The sequence below is a fragment of the Trichechus manatus genome, unplaced genomic scaffold (assembly GCF_000243295.1).
Source record: "Trichechus manatus latirostris isolate Lorelei unplaced genomic scaffold, TriManLat1.0 scaffold00156, whole genome shotgun sequence".
NCBI classification, from domain to species: domain Eukaryota; kingdom Metazoa; phylum Chordata; class Mammalia; order Sirenia; family Trichechidae; genus Trichechus; species Trichechus manatus.
The window spans coordinates 5,723,108-5,743,988 of record NW_004444092.1 but is presented as its reverse complement, the minus strand read 5'-3'; the positions used below and the strand labels follow the sequence as shown (position 1 = coordinate 5,743,988).

The following is a 20,881-nucleotide window of genomic DNA, read 5'->3' as shown; positions in this document are numbered from 1 at the left end:
TGCCTTAAAACACTCCAGAAAGTGGTATATAAAAGAACAGACTCTCCAGGCCACAAGGGTAAAAGTATTATTTAAATGAGTTGCTCACTTGGATCACAGAACTATAGACATTTATATATTTACAGGAAGGGCTTAATAAAATCTCGTTGAATGAGGAATGAACACATGAATCTGTTCCTAGCAATTAAAAAATTCTTACAGAATAGCAGGCAATCAAATATTTTTCTGGACTGAATTTCACCAGACATTATGCTTCATTAATATTTATTTTAAAGACAACTTTTTATTGTAACAAATATAAATTCATCGGTGTTTTACAAAATGTCAAAAATGCTTTAAGTACAAAAAAAATACATTAGTAAAATGAAAGTTATGCTGTATTATCTGGTATATACTTAATACTGTCAACATGCACATCATATGCCACAGAAGCCCATGCATTATTGGAAGAAAAAAGAAGAAAGAGATAACAGCTATTTTGTCAGATTATAAGTTCATTGCTTCGGTCAGTTTTCTTTCTTCAGGTATACCATTTACCTGCAATATGTAAGAATGAATATGGGCACAAGTTAGTCAGGGCAGGGACACTACTTTTAGAGCAAGAAAAATTATGACAGGAGAAATTTTCTACCTGTTTAGCATAATTTAAAATATTACTTTGCATTATTTCTCTGCATTTGGTTTAAAGAAAAAAAAAAAAGAAGAAAAATTCTAAATGAGTCCTCTCCATGGACTAAAGCCATAATGTTTTGTATACTTCAAAAGGTACAGCCTGAAAATTCCTCCCACAGTAAACAAAAAGAATAAGCTTGACTGCGGGATGTATGACTGTACCTTTTCTTCATGGCTTTTTAGAAAATATCATGCGGGTTGGAAGGGCAGAGAAAATGAGAAAACCTGAAGGGGCATCAAACCTAATGGCTTGGGGTCCAGTCCAAAAGGTAGGGCTATTGTCAACTCGTAACTGCTCTATTATCCCAGCTAGTGCTTAAACCCAGGATTACAACAGCAGCAGCTAGTCCACTTCTTAAACTGTTAATGAGAATTTAAAAGGAAACAAGTAACTAAATGAAACAGAAACTTCAAAATCTACTCCCTGATGAACTCCACATAGTTAGCTACAAATAAAATTATTTGATATCTAAGAGATAAACCCTGTGCCTACATTAACGTCATAAAGAAAACTGACACTAGCCTAGTGCTCTGAGGTACTTGGAAAAAGCAAATAATTGTTTCATGATAATCAAGCACAAATGCAGCCACCTTTTTGTGGGACCAGAGTAACCAAGGTGGAGGAACAGAAAAAGCAGCCACAAAAATCCATTAACAGCACTGAATCCACACATTTACAGAAGAACGGAATAACTCAGAAATTGAGAAACAAACTTCATTTTATTTTTTTTCATTTAAATGGACAGAATGGGAATAACGGATGCAATCTGCACATTTAGCTCTTTTCTCCAGGTGGCATGACTCTATTGAGTATTAAATTTATCAGAGGCAGAAACACAACAATCTATCCTAATTTTACAAAAATTCTAAGCTGATCTTTCTCCCTTTAGTACTTAAAATACTTAGGGAACTCACTCAAACAAACAAAAAACAACACAAAATAAAAAACTAGAGAAACAATAAGGGTAGATAGTATACTTCAGTTCATAATCTGCTCTAAATTGCAGAAAAAAGTAAGAAAACAAAAAAGTATCAGGCTATAACATTAACTAAAAAGGAAATGAAAGCTTTCTTGACTCAAGCAAAATGTCTGCTCCCCAAAACCTCTTTTAGAAAAATAATTTAGAAAATTAGGCTGAACAACTTAAAACCTCCCTAGGGAAGTTGTTTGGCTCTTATCATATTTGCTCTGGCACATATTGTCCTTGTAATTGGAAATGCTGCCTATTACTAAAATGCAACATGTTAACAAGTCTACTTACTCAAAATCTTATACAATGATAAAATAAATCTTTCGAATATTATCTGCCCAAGTTTTTCTATTTTCCTAAAGATATAAAATCTGGATTTTTAAGACACTCAAATATTTACTATTTTTCTAGAAATTACTTCCCTTCTACTCACTCCATGTCTGAAATAATTAAGAATCAGAAGAAAGAAATCTTAGAAGGGACAGAAATCTCTGAGGTAACGAGGAAGAAGTTCTAGAATTTCCTTTGTAGAAATATGCTTTAAAATTTTCCTCTTAAAAATATTAGTAGTACTGGGATTCTTTTTTTTTTTTTTTTTTTTGCTCTGTAGTAACACATGTTTACAATAAAGTTTGTTCCTTCATCAGTCTCCTGAATGCTTACACAGTAGCACCACCACATCGATATATTGAACAGTCTTGTTGAAATATGTTTGCATTTAATTAAAACAAGTAATCAAAATTGGTGGAAAAAATTCTGATAAACATTATCTCGTAATTAAAATTTGATGAACAACTTCATTATACTTGCCTCAAACCTTTGAAAAGTTGTCAAACGAAAATCTCCTTAAATTCCCGAAAGCAGTAACAGAGAAGGTAATTTTTTAATGAAAACATCCAAAAAATATCTATATGTGCATGAAGTTTTTAAGAGACTTACTTAATAGCTTCCCTACCACAATGCCACCATTCATACTCAGAATTCCCTGTCCACCTTACATTTTCAAAACTCCTCTTGCTTTTCCAAAAGGGCTACAAAGGCATTACTGGTTGCCTGGCAATTAGAACCAGGCATCAACCGCTAATTAGAAGACAATCATGAATAAGTTATCTACTCGGTACCAAGATGAATGAAATAATTGGCTGTGGAAAATTTTTAGGGACACTTGAAAGAAATAAACTTAAAGAAAGCAAGTCTTAGGGAAACAGAATAGTCCAGGGAGAATTGTCCACCATCTTGTTGCCACTGGTCATGTTATAACAGCTTTTTAAAGGGGCTTTAAAACCAGGCCAACCATTTCTCATTTATCCCCCTGAAGCCTCAATGATTAGTCACAATGGTTTCCTTTTGTAAGAGTCAGTTTCAAGCTGCTCACTTACTGAGACAAATCCTGGATGCATCCAAGCTAAGAATCTTTCATACCAAGGGGAAGAATAGGGAGCTTCGCTGAAGGAAAGGGGTTTTATTCAGTCTTCCTTAATTAGACAGGACCTCCATGGATGTTTTTGCTCTAAGATCATTTACTCTGTGTTTATCACTCTGGTGCCAATCTATGCAATAATCTAAGCTATTCTTCTGAGGTTCTAACTCTGATTAAGAAATGACACAACTGTTTTGCCTTAGTTGGTGTTGGTGACGCTAACGCTTCATAAATTATATATTACTATAATTTTCTTTTAATCTATTAACTTCGTCCATAAACATCAACTTCTTATTTTTAGTACTCACCTGCAGTCTGCTGTTGTGGAATCTGAGTCTGATGTGGCAAGTTCCTAGAAATGATTAAAACAATGTTTGTTTATACACACATGTAAATAAAGATATATTAGAACGAAAAATTTTATAGCTAGAAAGGACCCTGGAAATCATCTACTCCCACACAAGTCTGGCTCCCACTCCATGAGTTTATGGATGAGGAAAATGAGGTCTAAGGAGCATAAATCATAATCTAACATTCACTGAGTTTTTACTACATGCTATATGCTAAACAACCCCAAAACAACTCTAAGAGGTAGGTATTATTATTTTTCTCATTTTAAAGATGAAGAAATAGGCTTAGCGGTTTGAGGCTACATGGCTAGGAAGCAGTGGACAAAGATGTAAACACAGTGACCCCAGGACTTGTGCTTTTAGCCTGCACACTTTCAGATCTGGGACTAGAACACACACATTCACCGAACAACATATAATAACCAGCCTCATTTACTATCCCAACTTGTGCTCCTTTATCCCCACCTGAGGGAATCAAACTACCAGTCCATCCAGCTGCATGAGTCAAACTGTAGAAGTTTTCCTTGACCCTGCCCTCTCCTTAAGCCCCATATTCAATCACCTGGGAACTCTTGATGATTCTCTTCAATCTCCTTTGAGTCTGCTCCCTTCTCCCCCATCTCCATTGCTACTAACCTGGTTGAGGCCTTCCTCATGTCTCACTTGGATCACTGCAACTGGTCTGACTTATTTCCTCATTCCCATTCTTGCTCCCTTATAATCTACTCTGTACATTGCTGTCAAAATGAATTTTCTAAGACATAAATCTGATTATGTCATTCAAATAGTTAAACAATTTTCAATATTTCCTTATATGTACCTGAAAATTAAGTTTCAGGGTTTTTAGCTTGGCCTAGAAGGCCATCAACAGATACAGTCCCTACATGGAGCCCTCCCTGACTGCCTGAAACAGAACAACTAACTACCATGGCCACTATCATTTTCTGTGCCCAGATAGCTCCCATTCGTCCTTTCAGACTCAACTCAAAATTTGTTACAGTGGACATGTATTGCTCTTGTAATTTTTAAAAAAATCTAATGATGAATGCCATTAAAAAGTTTAAATTATTACATTTAATTTAAAAAAAAAACATATCTCAAGTGCCACATCTTCTATGCCTCTGCTCTCTCCTAAACACCCCTCCTGCAATTAGGTTATGGTTTAGTATGCTTTCATACACGTGTTAACTGTCAGTATTTTGCCCCACATAATATTTAATTGTCCCAAAGTACTGTAACAGTAAGAACCATCCTACTTCATTTAGTATCCCTAGCAGTTAGCATGCAATTAATGTTTTTTGAATGAATATATGCAAAACTGAAGATATTTTCAAAGACCATATAATACACACATTTTTATTAATACATATGCATACCCCCATTTAGTTTCAAAATTTGATATTAAAATTAGTTTATGAAAATGTACGATTTAAGGTTTGGTGCTAGAAGAAATTCTAGGGGTCAGCCCCTTACTACAGAGCAGGGCTTGATACGAGCCAGGGATTTTTAGTTTTTTGTTTCTCTTCAGCAGTGGAACACCTTTAAATTTGAATCCTAAGCAGAACCCTGATATACAAAAGGGATAAATGTGAGGTTGCCTGGGTTGAAAGAAGGGAGCCAAGAATCCCACCTACTTTGTTTCCTTTGCCCCACATGCTGGCTGGCCCCTGAGGCATTTCTAAGAAAACTCTAAGAAACAGAGTTTGAAACCCATTGATCTTAATCATTTTGACCAGGCAAGTATGTTTCAAATATGATGATCTAAAATGGAAAACAGTATGCATGCTAGTTGAATACTGTTTAAACTCCTAAGCTAGTGATGCTAATGACTTCAAGTGATTAAAACAAATTCAGTTCCATTTTAAATATACCCACTCCTCACTTATTGACAGAGTTAGGATCCAAAGACCAGGTCATTATGCAAAAATTGGCATTATGTGAAAATGAACGATGACATCAGATCACAAAATGGAGGGTGACTACGTCAGAACACAAAAATGGAAGATGACTACATCATTACATGATTGCCAAATTACATCGTTTCATAACTGCCAAACCACTGAGAATCATTGCCCAGCCAAACTGACACCTAATCCTAACTGTCATAGCCAGTGTTACTCTTGCCTCACACCTTGGTGTTTGTTACTGCCAGACATATGCTGTTAATGCACGAAACAGTCAGATAGTGAGATAGTCAACAAGTGAGAAATGGGTGTATATTCTTATGGAGATAACAGAATTAAGTCTACCTCAATTTGACAAAGTCACTTAGTAATTCATCCTAATAATTACACATTCTTTTTGCTATTCCCTGTTAGCCCTATTTATCCTTACGTGGGTTAAAGGAGTATTTCTTTTGTTAATTTGTTTTTTCTTTCTGTTTTTCACACAATGTATTTCTATTAGTTTTGATCATGAAAGTAGGAACGATTAGTTTGAAAACCACAAAGCAGAAATAGTGAGCATATTTACTATATAAGTCAAAATGTAATTACATGGCATCGGAAGGAAATGAGTTTTGTTTCAACTACTTGGGAACAACTGATTTGGGTATATCCTACATTAGAAACTGATAAACACACACTATGCATGTGCACAAACTCAAGTACTTCTTCCTTTCCTGTCATCTCTAGCTCTACCCTAGCCTATTAGCAGATTAAATCAACAAACTTTTTTAAAAATCAACAGATTTTTGACAAAAAAATAAAAATAACAAAGAGGACAAAGAAACTCAGAACGTAGGTGTTCTGACTTACACAGTGGTAAGTGGTAAGCAAAAAAGCAGGTTTTCCAAAAGTCCGAGATTAAGGATACTCAAAATTCAAAATAAATATGGAGAAAAGGTAGTTGGGAGCCCCCTTCCCTTTTTTTAGCCTCACCCCACTTATCGTTCTGTGGAACACAGTTTGAAAACCACTGATCAAAGTCAACCCACTATTCTGTCATTTCTTCTCCAACCTCTACTTCTTCCTCTTTTGCTCTATTGTAAAACGTTCTAAACAGCAATGGGCTTGGTGAGTTTCAAGAGAAAGGGTTGGTTGGTAAAGTGCCACACACAAACTTAGCAAGTAAAGAAGATGTGTGAGAAAGCAACTGTTGTATTACATTGGTTTAGGGATGGAGAAGTATCTGCAGTGTCTGTCCCAGATGGTTAAGTTTGAATGATGCGCATATACTCTTGTTGACTTCAACTGAAACTTAGATGAGTTATATTATCAAAATGTTTAGGTATGCAAAAAGGTGCTCAACAACAAAATATGTTGAGATTCAACTTCCTCAGAGTCCCTAAAGTGTGCACACACAGCTCCGTTTTTGTGGCTGCCCAAACTTGTGGCTACATGTGAGCTTGTGAGTGTTAAAACAAATCTATGATGGGCATATCTGAAGTTGCATATTCTATGTAAGAACTGAAGGAAGGTAATTCATAAGAGCGCTGCTTTGGGCATACTGGAAAAGTGCCTACAGCTAACTCTACTAGGTTAAGAAGCAGAGAATGTAGTAAGAAAGGGGGAGCATTTTCATCTTTAGTGAAAGCAGGCTACAAAAGGTAATTATACAGCAGAGTGGCGGCTGACTTCAAATAGAGGCCCTATAATCCTTCAAAAAAGGTCCTTTATAAAGTCATAAAACTGTTTTGAATAATTAAGTTATGAATGGGCAAACTGAAAGGTTATTCTGTATAAATTGCATTACGTAGAAATAAGATTTAAGAAAACTGTAATTCTCTAAATTATTACCCTTAATTATTTTCTAATTTTGCTACCATTAATTACAAGCATTTAAATAGAAAACTGTGGAAATCAGCCATTGCACAAGCTTCGTTCTTTAAGAAACCAAAGGTAATAATTTTAAAATTAATTAATAAGTGATTTGGGAGGAGTACACCATTATTTAAGGAGCCCTGATGGCACTGTGGTTAAAGTGCTCAGCTGCTAACCAAAAGGTTGGTGGTTCAAACCCACCAGCCACTCTGCAGGAGAAAGTTGTGGCAAGTCTGCTTCCTTAAAGATTTACAGCTAGGAAACCCTACTCTGTCCTATAGAGTTGCTGAGTTGGAATCCACTGAAGGGTAATGGTTTTTGTTTTTCTGTTTTTTTTTTTACACTATTATTTAAGGAGTCCTCGTGGTGCAATGGTTAAGCACCCAGCTGCTAACCGAAAGGTTAGCAGTTCAAACCCACCCAGCGGCTCCGTGGAAGAAAAGATCTGGCAATCTGCTCCCATAAAGATTACAGCCTAGGAATTCCTACGGGGCTGTTCTACTCTGTCCTGTACAGTTGCTATGAGTCAGAATCGACTTGACAGCACACAACACCAGCACCACCATTATTTATTATTTGTACAGTTGTTTTAAGGTAATTTGACTTTTTTGGATATACTGTAGAGTAATTCTATGAGAAAGGTTGATGATTATCAACCAATTATATTCCTACCTGCTTGAAGACTCAAAAGACTCAGGGGTTAAGTGATTTGTATAAACCCACAGAATCTGTGCCAGATTTGAAAGCAAATAACATTAGTTAAGGTATGTGGAATATGAAACACTTTTCTTTTGAATCAGTATAGAGTCGTTTAACAATTAAGCAATAGTCATATATTTTTGGAATTTCCAAGTTATTTCAGTAAAACTCATATTGCTCAAATCTTGAATTTTCTACAAAATTTTTTTCTGCAAAAAATGCAGATTTAACCCTGTAAGTACTTTCACTAAGCAATCAGGCCATTATATGCAGAGAGAGATGACAAAGAAATCAGAAATATCATCATAATTTTTATTTTCAAAAACCTTAATTTTAACTAAAATCAATTTAGAATACATAGGGAATATAGAGGAGAAAGAAGACAGTCATTTATTTCTTCTGTGTTTTCCCACTGATTGTTTAAAGCCAAAGCCAGGCCAGCCACAGCTTTAAATTGAAGCAGTGTAAACCTGGAGATCAAAAATCCATCAAAGAGATATTGCCATCTATCACTTTTAGTGTATACTTGCTGAATTTAAAAAAAAAAAAAAAGTCAATGACTCTAAAATATCCTTGGCTGCTTGACACTTCTTGTCAATAGGAAACCATTATCTTGGTTCTCTGAAGCATTCTCTTCAACTGAAATTAACTTTTATTAAAATATAATTTTTTTATTTATGGGATTTTACCATAAAGTAAGTTGTCACTATCGCCAGAGGGAAGACAAGTGGAGAAAATGCTTTAAATAAAAGCTAAAATGATTAGCTACTGAATATCTTTTATTAGAAGACTTACTTAATTCTACTTTTATACTTGTTAATTTGCAAAAGATTAAGCACAACCTTTCTCCTGTTTTGAGGAAGGCTCAATTGTCCTGGATTAGGTACTCTGTCTAGTATAATGAATAAGGAATTTTTTCTGTATAGTCAATTAAGATATTCCTAGAAAATATGTGAGGCATTCCCCCCAGTACTCATTACATAAGGGTAGCCTATGAAGATGCCTCTCAGGAAAAATCAATTGGTATTAATGTTGGCATAGGAAAAGCATAACTGAGGAGGCACATCTACCCCATAAGATCTGCCCCATTACAGATTTAAGAATAAATTATTTTCCCTTGTAAACATTACAATGAGAGAAATAAATTAGTCACAAAAGGACAAATACTGTATGATCTCACATATATGAAATAAACAAATATATAGAAACCAAAGATTATTAATGGTTATCAAGGGTGGGAGGGAGGTGGAAAGAGGAGGTTTTTGGGGGGCACTGAGTCTATGTTAATGGTGGTGGAATGTTTTGGACGAAGATAAGGATAATGGTGGCACAACATAAAAAATGTAATCAATGTAATTCAATTGTAGATGTGTAAGTTGTATTGGCAGATGTTTTGGTGTGTATGCTTTCACCACCAACAGAAAAAAAAAAAGACCAAAAAAAAGAATAAATTATTTTCTATAAAACCAAATATTTGGGATCCTCAGTCAATATCCCTTGCCCCCAGGCATAAAACTGCACAATGGCTACAGTCTCTGAGCTGTTTTCAGCTTTTCAAAGTTTAGTATTTCTGTCCATCCCCAACAGAAATACGAGGCTCTGGCTTTCCCAATCCTAAAATGGAAGTGGTTTAAGTATTTAATCAGGAATTCTCAATCTTTTTTCCATGAAAACAGACTTCCATGAAACTAGAATTCCCCAGAAGTACGGTATTGAGATCTGTATTGTAAAAATTCCACACGCAATTCTCATGTTCAACTTGGTTTGGGATGGACTAGGCTAGACTAGAAGCCCTGGTGGCACAGTAGTTAAGTGATACGACTGCTAACCAAAAGGTCAGCAGTTCAAATCCACTAGCTGCTCCTTGGAAATCCTATGGGGCAGTTCTACTATGTCCTCTTGAGTTGCTGTGGGTCGGAATCAACTCAATGGCAATGGGTTTGGTTTTTGGTTTTTTAGGCTAGACTCTCTCTCAACATTCCTTGTAGGTCTTAAAATTCGGTGACTTGGAAAATAATTTTTTAATTTAAGTGCAAAGGTTTGTATCTGAAGTGTATCAGTCAAATCTATGATATATTCTTGATGTTAATCCTTTGGTCATAAACATAACTCCCAAATAGAACAATGGGCAAAACCAATTTACTTTGAGAATTACTTCATGATATGATTTCCAAAAATAAATTATAATAAATAAGAGGACTGCCTATAGAGGAAAAAATTCTTCCTATTATTAGCAGCTGTTAAAAATTTATTCACTGAACTACAAAGATAACTGATTAAGTACAGACACAGAAAGTCTAACTGTACCAGAGACTGAAGAACATTCTACAAAATACCTGGCCAGTACTCCTCAAGACTCTCCATGTCATGGGAAACAGGAAAGTTTAAGAAATTGTCCCAGAGCAGAGGAGACTAAGGAGACATTAAATGCAATGATGTACTCTAGACTGAATCCTGAAACACAAAAAGAATATGAGTGGAAAAACTAGTTGAATCTGAAAAAAGTCTGGAGTTTGGTTAATAGTAACACACCAATGCTGGTTTGTTAGTTGTGAGAAATGTACCATGGTAATGTGAGATGTCAATAATGGGAGAACTTGGGTGAGGAGTTTCTGGGAATTCTTTGTATTATCTGCGCAACTTTTCTGTACCTCTAAAATCATTCCAAAATTTAAAAAGCTTATTAGAAAGATACGTTAGCAAAGAAATCAAATTAAGTTTATCTTAAGTTTCTAAACTACATAATAATTCTAACAGCCTGTTTATATTGTCTCTGTAATCTGAAAAGTAGAAGGACCACTCTATTAAATGAAAACCTTCCTTTCTGAGCACGTGCTACATCAGCCAGCTAGTTCTGCTCCGGTTTCCCTTTCTACTATCTCTTAAATCACCTTGCCTGTTACCTGGATCAGAAATACTTCTGAGGTCAATGACTGCATTATCTATCCCTGACCAAATATAAGGATAGGTAAATAACCTAATCTCAGTTCTGAACTAATGTAGTTTTGTCTCTTACAGTGTCTCAACTTTATCAACTGCAAATGATTAAACATTTTTTACTGGCTAATTTCTAGTGCTAGTTGGAGTCCTATGAAGCAGTCTACAAAAAAGAAAATGTTACTGTATGCTTGATAAATAACTGTGGTAACCCCTTGTTGCACAACTGTTGTGGTGGTGTGCCTTCCAGTTGATTCTGACTCCTATCGACCCACTGTGACAGGATAGAACTGCCCCATAGGGTTGCCTAGCCTGTAATCTTTATGGGAGTAGATCGTCAGGTCTTTTCTCCCACGGAGCACTGGTGGGTTCAAATCGTTGACCTTTTAGTTAGCAGCCAAGAGCTTAACCATTGCACCACCAGGGCTCCTTGTACAACTGTTAGAGTTCTCTATACGTCTGAGGTGGATCAACTTGTTTAAAAGATCACATCATTTTCGATGCTGCTTTGAAGCAAAACTTTAAACTTGAGACTTGCTTTGCCTCTAAAATAAACCTTTAGCTATATCCTTATGCCTGAATATTTATGATGTCATGTCTGAAGAATGAATATGAAATCCTGTAGCTAGTCAAATTGTTTTTGAATGATAAATTCAGTATACTTACTACAAATATGTAAAGATGACATACATGCCCTTTTAGAAAGGGTTAATTAATAAATACAAAGAAGCATATACCTGGTCATCAAGTACTGTCCTGCCTCATGAAGTATAATATCTCATTTTAATGTTGATAATTCAGTTCAATCCAAATGACCAAAATATTTATATATATGTCTACTTGATGCGGAAGTGAAACTTTAAAAAACAGGCTATGTTTTTAAGTAAAGAGTAAAAGCAGAATTTTCATAAAGGATAGCTGTGACAAACTCAATACAATAAATTCCCTATTACTGGGCATGGTTGAAAAATGAGGTTAATCACATATTGTGGCTTATAGGGAGTTACCATAGAGACCGTGAACATATTATCCATTTCCAAGAATAAAAGAAAGATAATATACACTCAACACTGAAACTACATCGAATGTAATTTAATTTTCCTCTGATGAGTCAGATATACTTGATGATCTTGCAGTGCCTCAGAATAATCATTGTGAACATCATCAATTATCTATGTACCCTATTTATACAGAAGTGCTAGTTAATGGAGTTTTTACATTAGCAGAAATCTGAATAATATTAAGGTTTTCTGGACTTAAAAATACGTATACGGTCAAACTGTTGCAAGTTCAATAACTTAACCTATTGCATTTGCAAATAGATCTGATCAACATAATGACGGTCTTGATGGGGTTATGACAGGAGCAGGAAAACGCGCTTGGTTGTAAACTAGATAGGAAATTTTATTTTGCTTGTATATTAGTAGCAACAACGCAAAATCCTAACCACAGAAAATCAAAGTAATTTTTAAAGAGCTAATCTTATTCTTAATATCTATGGTTGGAAAACATCTAAAAAATGACAGTAGCCTTTTTTCCTCTCTTAAACTTCACCAGCAATAGAGTTTCACTGATTTACAAACATATTCAAGTTCTCCTACTCATTCTAATAGATACTTTTGTATCCTAAAATTTTACAGCATTGTTACTTTAGCAATAGAAACATTTCTCAAACTGTGTTCTTTGAAGAGAGATGTAATCTAGCTTTCTTCCATGGATTCACAAAATATATCAACACACTAAAGGCTCTGAGAACTCCTGTAGCTTAAAAAAGAAAGCCTGTCTCTCAAATGTATTTGACCATTATTTTTTTTGAAGACTCTCAACATTTCAGAGAATACTAGCATTCGAGGGAAAACTATAAGAAATGCTAGACTTAAATAATATGTACAAATTATAACAACAACAAAATAAAATTAAAAAAGAATAAGTACAAATTCTTTTCATTTTGAAAATGAATGATAAGGCTACTTACAAATTTCATCTAAAAAAGACAGGAGATTGCTAAATTGTGAATTGTTATGATAGTCATAATTTTTTTTTCTTCATCAGTATCTAATCCTGTTAAAGTGAGTTTTATAATGACCCATAACAAGAACACAGAAATCCATCCTTGCCGTTCAGTAAAACTAAATTTTGAGAGACTTTAATATTTCTATCTTTGATACAGTATTGATGTTCCCAAATTCAAAATTTTAATTGGATATAATTATCCCCACCGTTAACAGGATCTGAATTAATTACTCACACATACATGCACATGCATGCACACATAAACACCACCTTGGCTCACTCAACACTATGTAAATGATGTTACAGGACTTCAGAAAAATACTCATAATACTTTTGGATTTCCAAAGAATTTCAGACAAATTTATCTAGTCTGACTGTCTATATCAAAAAAAAAAAAAAAAAACAAACCCGCTGCCATCGAGTCGATTCTGACTCACAGTGACCCTATAGGACAGAGTAGAACTTCCCCATAGGGTTTTCAAGGAGCAGCTGGTGTATTTGAACTGCTGACCTTTTGGTTAACAGCTGAGCTCTTAACCACTGTGCCACCAGGGCTCCATACTATTTATACTACTCAAATTAATCATTATTTAATCTTCAAATTACCAAAATAAGCATTCTCAATGAGAAAATGTTTGCACCCAGCATAGATTCCAGATAATTTTTTAATCAGTAAGAATATTATACCCTAAGGTTATATATGTGTGTGTTTGAGAGTGAAGAAAGAAAGCAGGCTGGGACAGGGAGAGGAGGAAAAAGAGAAACTTTTTCTGTATGATATCCATTCTATTTACAAAGGCAAAGTGAGAAAGAGGAGGACCTCCAAAGAAAACTGTGTGGCCCCTAGTTCTTCTGACAACTGAATCAGTTCATTTTTACGTATGGTTAAAAAATTAAAAAAGAGCCATGTTCTTAAAAATAAATGATAGTTCTACCTACCATCTTCTTATACCAAAACCTAGCTTCTAGGCATATCACACAGGTCCTCAAGCACCACTCTGCAAGTTCCTCTACCCACCCCCTTAACCGCTCTTACACAGGCCTCTTCCAGGCTAGCACTACAGAAAAGATCTGCACCAATAAAATGTGTTTATAATCAAAATTCAAACTGCCTGTTTTGATATACAAACAGATCACAAAAAGCAACCTAAAAACTTTTTATCCAAAGGTAAAAAATTAAAAAGGTCTGGGGTAATAAAATGGAGGCCTGGTGGCACAATGTTTAAGAGCCTGGCTGCCAACCAAAATGTCAGCAAAAAGTTTGAATCCATCAGCTACTCCTTAGAAACTCTATGGGGCCACTCTACTCTGTCCTACAGGGTTGCTATGAGTCAGAATTGACTCAACGGCAACAGGTTTGGTTTTTTGGTTCAGGATAATAAAAAAAATTGGTTAATTAAAACCAAATAATTCTAATAACATCTCTAAAAAATAATAAATTTGTCACGCTTTAGAATATGCTTCTCTTTTCACAATTAACTCATCTTTGAGCTACATTTTGTTAGTTTATAATCAGTATGAATTTCTTAAATATTAAGGCAAAAGAGGTCTTCTTTGGACAACTGAAGAAAAACATTCCAATTTTTTAATTTCATGAAATCTGGAAAAAAAAAAAGCATTTCCTGAAAATAAGTCTATTGTACTTGTTTCAGCACAGTGGCTTTGGGACCTACAGTATCAATGGCCTCTTGGTATTTTCTTTTCCAGTTATACACAAACAAAAACAAGAACAAAAAGCTCTGGTCTTCAAAGACATTAAGTAAAAATATACATGCATACTCATAATTATGGTTCCAAGAGGATACTTACTGCTGCGTTTGCATCAACGGCATGTGAGTGCTATCGTAACTGTCTGTGTGTAGAGGAGGTATGATTTCCCCAGTTACAGGGTGAAACACAGGAAGCGTCGACAGCGGCCATGCTATCTCTCTATTCTGGGACATGTCACGAAGCTCTTTGGTAGACTTCTGAATAGCACTGTGATGGACCAATTGGATACTAGGTGAAAAAGAAACAAAATAATATATATTTAAAATCATATATCAGCCTGGATGAGTTATCAATTTGAAAAAGTTATGGAAATTATTTTTTTTAATAATAAGACATTATTGCACTTTGGGCATTCTACATGTTATTTCAGAAAGAGATACATTTCACATAGCTTTAACACAGAAAAACTGAAAATTATAAACTAATTTTAAAATAAATATATCTTTCATTAAACTAGGCTATGAAGCTTGTGTTAATATTATAGCCCTAAGTAATAAACTAGTATTCTATTTAATTCTACGATTAAGATAAATCTACTGCAGTTTTTATATTGTTGCTTCTGGTTGGGGCATTTATAAATACTCACAGAAGTTTCATTTTATGGTAGGTTATTACTGTAGATTCAGGAAAACTTGTATGAAAGGTCTTTTCATCTGTTTTCTGGTTTATAGAAATGCAGATTGGGAAATCACATAATATAAATGGCAAGTTAATATTCTGGTTCTGAAATAGTTTAGGTTTAATTTTTATCTATGTAATTTTAATTTTCAAACCCTTTTTATTTTTAGTTTCTACCCCTCTAAATTTATCTATTTAGAAAGCAGCGTTCACATTTATGAAACAAATTATGAAACATGATAGATGGAAAAACAAAAAGCATGACACACATGTATTGAACATGATATGCAACTGAGAAATGAAAAAAAAGGATAAAATAACAGGAAAGAAGACACTTACTCTGGTGTTTGCATGTTTCTCTTTTCCCTAGAAACAAAACAAAATTTATGAATTAAATAATAGCATTGATATTTGGAACATTAAGACTATATGCTCATGGGATCTTGCATGATGTGGAAATGCTGACATTGTTACTATTAAATGCAAACAGGCAGCATTTGCCACCAGATTTATGACATTTCTTGGATGAGTACACATAGAGATGGGATACTGATGAGAAACACACAGAAAAATGAAAAAAACGGAGGTTAAGAATCAAGCTCCTGCTTGAAATAAATTCTATGACATCATGAAATCAGGTTACATGTAAAAATGGAAGAATTTGTTACTTGCTGCTTTATTAATTTTTTTCCCCTTTGGTTTGATTACCCTGACTTTCGGATAATCTCGGGAGGTTATTTTAATTGACATAGATGTCCTGAAAGTACTAACTACTCATGAAGTGAAGACTCATTACTTTAATTATATCCTTATTTTCATTAATTTACTCCTAAGATTTATTTTTTAATTTTAATATTTTAGACATTTAGATTGTGTCAATCCTGTTTGACAGCAGAACCATTTCAAAAAGAATTCTGATCATCATTTCTGAGCAAACAGACTAAACAATTTATTCATTTAAAGTGCAATTACCACGTCTATAGATTCTACAGTCTCTGCTCCCACAAGATGGCTTGTATAACCGAAATATCTAGCCTCATTTATCCTTGGGACTGTTTTGACAGCATGAATTTATGTTTAGCCTTAATAATTTTTGAGAAAAGTAATTATGTCTCCTAATTTGATTTTCCAGACTCAAAACTATTTTAACTCTTTTTGAAGGAATAAAGTACTGTAATTTGACTTTAACACAATCTCAACTCATTTATAAAACATTTTATGAACTAAATGAAACTTTGCATTTAATGGAATCTTATATGCTGTTATCTTAGTGGGTTCTATAATTTCTTATTAGCGTTTTAAAGTACTCACACTCCTTCCCGTCGGCAGCACATGATATAAGCAAGCATTAGAAAAAGGACCAGTGCTACTGCCGAGGGCACAGCCAGTGTAATTAGGAAATCCGTGTAATAGTCTCTGCTTTTCAAAGAATCAGAAGGGGGTTTGTATTCTCCACCATCAGGTAAAATCCCCTCTCCACGAATCACTTCCTGATAGGTGGACACTTGCTTTGTTTTATCAACCTGATACAAAAGAAGACAATTACACGTCAAATTAATAGCTTTAAACATTATGAGATTTTATGAACTAGACATACCAAAATATATTTTTATAAATTGCTAAAAAGCAATCTTTTCCAATTACTTTATCACCTTGAATTTGCAATTAAATTTATTGGAGTTAGGAAGAGGTAATGGATAAAAGTAGTATAAAGCTTTATCCTGACCTACTTTCTATGTTCTTCCCACCACATATATACATATGTACACACATAACATATATGTATGTACATATGTATGTGTATATATAGTGAGCGTGCACACAAGTGAGCACCAGTGCCCTGGTGGTGCAATGGTTAAGTGCTCAGCTGCTAACTGAAAGGTGGGGGTTCGAACCTACCAGCTGCTCCGCAGGAGAAAAGACCTGGTGATCTGCTCCCATAAAGATTACAGCCTAGGAAATTAAGGGGCAGTCCTACCCTGTCATATAGGGTCTCTATGAGTCAGAATTGACTTGACAGCACACAACAACAACAACACATATACATTTAAAAAAACCAAAACCAAACCTGTTGCCATTGAGTCGATTCTGACTAATAGTGACCCTATAGGACAGAGTAGAACTGCCCCATAGGGTTTCCAAGGCTGTAAATCTTGACTGAAAGACTGCCACATCTTTCTCCTGCAGAGCGGCTGGTAGGTTCGAATCACTGACCTTTTGATTAGCAGCTGAGTGCTTAACCACCGTGCCATATACATATATATACATATATACACATATATATGTGTGTGTACATATAAACATATATATATATATGTTTACATATATATACACTACAATAAATAATTGTTCTTCTTCAGTTTCCTTTCTCCAAATCAGAAGTCCTTCACATTACCATATAAATTTCTTGTTTACTAATGACCATCTCTAGGGAACCATAAACTGGCTGATAACCAGTATGGTGTCTAAGGTTAATGAAAAAGGAAAGGCAAAAAAGAAGGGCAATTTCCAAATTTTCCAAATGAGTACAGCCTTGATCTTTCTCCCATCCAGAAGTAAATTTTAGAAAAGATAATTTAAGGAACATACAACCTACGGAATGCTCTAATATTACTAAATTCTATCACTGGATAAAAAATGCAAAATACTAGCACCAGGTTATCTCCATATTAACTGAACTGCTTTCACTAAGGTGCATTTAATTATGCTAAGGTTTATATAGAAGATCACTAAATAAAATGTAGCCCTGTGAAATTTACTACATTTGCTATTTAAAAAAACGGGGTGAACATTATTTGTGGCATTATTCAGTATCCTCTCCCAAAAAAATCCACTTGAAGAATGTTGTTAATAATTCAACACTAGTAAGAAATTTTACTTTCTGCCAAGGAATGGATACTCTGACTCCTTTTAAGGAATGAGAACTAAATAACTGATTAATTTCTCCCTTTTTATTCTGGACATTAGGAGGCTTGTTGTCAAATTGTGTTTGTGGTATGACTTTTTTGTTTACACCTCTGGAAACCTTTTGTGGTCAGATAAGGAATATAAACATACATATAATAAAAAGTGAAAATTTATAAAGTACTTCCCCCATAAACTAAAATCTTTAAGGCATAATTTTTAAACTTTTAGAAAGTAGATAATATTCCTAAACATAAATTCATTTTACAGTCCAACCACAGGTAAAATGGCGTTGCTAGGGACTGCTGGTCTACTAACTCTGGAACAAGGATTTGATTTAGGTTACGTCTGCAGCTGTTCAGTCTTTTGCACCCCAATACAATGAGCACTGTGTCAGAAATATTGAGCTTTGTAACTCTAACATTTGTCTATAATACACATAAAACACAACAATTTATTTTATTTCATTTAAGACGGCAAAGAAAGCATTATTTTCCTAAGACACAAGGGGCATGAAAAGGCATCCAGGACACAAGGCCACAGGGTGTGCTAAATGCTGCAATGTGAGTAACATGTTCTCCAGTATAGGATCCTGGAAAGATCCCTGCGGTTGGCTCCCTAAGACATGAAGTGACAGTTGTGTTTATGTGTCAATAACTGTTTAAATGTCAACTTTAAACTTAGATCTAATTCACTCACCACCAATCATCAAGAGCTGACAGAAGTTAAATCTAAAGGTCACTACAGAAGTAAAACAACTTCCCTGCCTTCTCGATAGCAGGATCAAAATATTATATATATATTGATAAATAATGTAATAATAATACAGTATACATTTATATTTGTTGTTGTTAGTTGCTGTCAAAGTTGATTCCAACTCATGATGACCCCGTGTGTGCAGACTAGATATTTTATATATATATACAATATATATCTATGAAACCTTACTCACTTTTTCCTAAGTCTTTTAGCATACAAATTTAAAAAGTGGTTTAGAATCTAATATTCAATTTTTATGAATTTATGCTTAAGGTTGTAAGATTCTGAATTTCCCTATTTGGAAATGTTTGTTCTCCCTTAAACTTTCCCTACAATTTGAGTTCCCAGGATACTGAATCATAGCACAATATTGCTTTTTTCAGATTTATTACCGTACTCTGGTCTCTCCTTCCAAAGTGGAGTAGTGGTAGCATATTTAAGAGGAGACATTTTGCAGATGTCACATTGACTCCATAATCTCCCTGATTTAGGAGCCACCTGGATATCCAGGGGTCCATCTGGACCACCTGCCAAGCTAATCTAGCCCCAGGAACTAATCAAGGGTAGAGTGAGTACAAAAGTGGAGATACTCTTTCCTAAATGAGTGCTGTGTCAAGGAGCTGCCCAAATCCTTAAAGTCAAGGCAAGTCAATTGCAGTTAACAAAGTAAACCCAGGATTTGTCCCTAAAAGCAATCCAGGTTTCAGTCAAACTTTATCTCCAGCCACATCACTCCTAATTACATTTGAAAAAACAAACTAAAACAAAAATCTCACCAATGAAATTTTGCACCAGTCAATGTAAAATTGAGTACGAAATTTTTTATCACATGTTATTACAGGCTCCATTTCTTGACTGCATCTCAGTTGGTTCTGTGGATTTTCAACTTCTCGTAAACAGGAAGAAAATGGGACATCGGCACCAACCATGACATAAACTCTGTAAAAATGAGAAACTCTCAGGTTATCCTTTAAGAAAACTGAAAACTCTGAAAAACAATCTACCCTGAAAGCGGATTTATCTTTTTGAATTAAGGGATTATCTAGAATCATCCCTAAGGTAGGTGCCTGAGTTTTAAAAGCAATGATTCATGTAGGGGCTTCCTTTCATTTGTTCCTTTATTCAACCACTATTTACAAAGTGCCTTGGTGCACCAGGCACTCTCTCAACTCTAAGTTAATTTCTTAAAACTTTTACATAACCCTATTTACTTCAATTCAAAATAATTATGTGTTGGATTCTGCTTAATTTATTTGGTAGATTTCCGTCAACTCTGCATTTAAAAAATTTTTTACTTAAGGTAAATTGTTTAGAATAACATGATCCTTAAAAATAAACAATTAAAGTAATAGATGTACATTTTTATTTCATTTTAGTAAGACTGTGAAGATACATCCCTGGCAGTATGACAGCTTTAGGCAGACTTTGCTATTCAACCTAACAGTTAGGTCTGTCAGTTTTTTACTAGGCAAACCCCTAAGTGCTTGGTCTCTCAATAGAATTTTTCTCAGTCTGTTACCTAAGAAGTTAATTTAATTAAAGGAAAAACTACTACAGGTGTATGTTAAGTAAACACACACCGGGCAAATAAAATTTATTTTCCTTGGTGTGTATCTTAGCAATTGTCGTTCTTGCTGTTGTGTGCCGTTGAGCCGATTCCAATTCATAGAGACCCTATACGACAGAGTAGAAATGCTCCATAGGGTTTCCTAGGCTATAATCTTTACTGAAGGAGCCCAGTGGTGCAGTGGTTAAAGCGCTCAGCTACAAACCAGGAAGGTCAGCGGTTCAAACTCACCAGCTGCTCTGCAGGAGAAAGATGTGGCAGTCTGCTTCTGTAAAGATGTATAGCCTTGGAAACCCTATGGGGCAGTTCTGTTTTTGGAAACCCGATGGGGCAGTTCTACTCTGTCCTATAGAGTCACTATGAGTCAGAATCAACTCAATGCCAGTGGTAGTAATCTTTACGGCAGCAGCTTGCCAGGTTTTTCTCTTGTGCAGCCACTG

General features: G+C 34.9%; 1 protein-coding gene across 8 annotated transcripts in view; it reads right to left on the bottom strand.

Moving 5' to 3' along the window:
• Positions 1-251: 251 nt before the first annotated feature.
• Positions 252-20,881, bottom strand: part of SGCE (sarcoglycan epsilon) — a 77,006-nt gene continuing 56,376 nt past the window's right edge. For 5 of the 8 annotated variants that reach the window (XM_023740512.1, XM_023740513.1, XM_012558306.2 and 2 more), the window contains 6 exons: positions 19,651-19,813; positions 16,523-16,734; positions 15,551-15,577; positions 14,633-14,821; positions 3,372-3,415; positions 252-537 (listed from right to left, as the gene is read on the bottom strand). In XM_023740512.1, the coding sequence (XP_023596280.1) occupies positions 521-537; positions 3,372-3,415; positions 14,633-14,821; positions 15,551-15,577; positions 16,523-16,734; positions 19,651-19,813 (652 nt within the window). In that variant the 3' untranslated portion in view covers positions 252-520. Of the gene's footprint in view, positions 538-2,453; positions 2,489-3,371; positions 3,416-14,632; positions 14,822-15,550; positions 15,578-16,522; positions 16,735-19,650; positions 19,814-20,881 lie in introns of all 8 variants that reach the window. The other 3 variants (XM_023740510.1, XM_023740511.1, XM_004386142.1) reach the window with 2 other exon arrangements.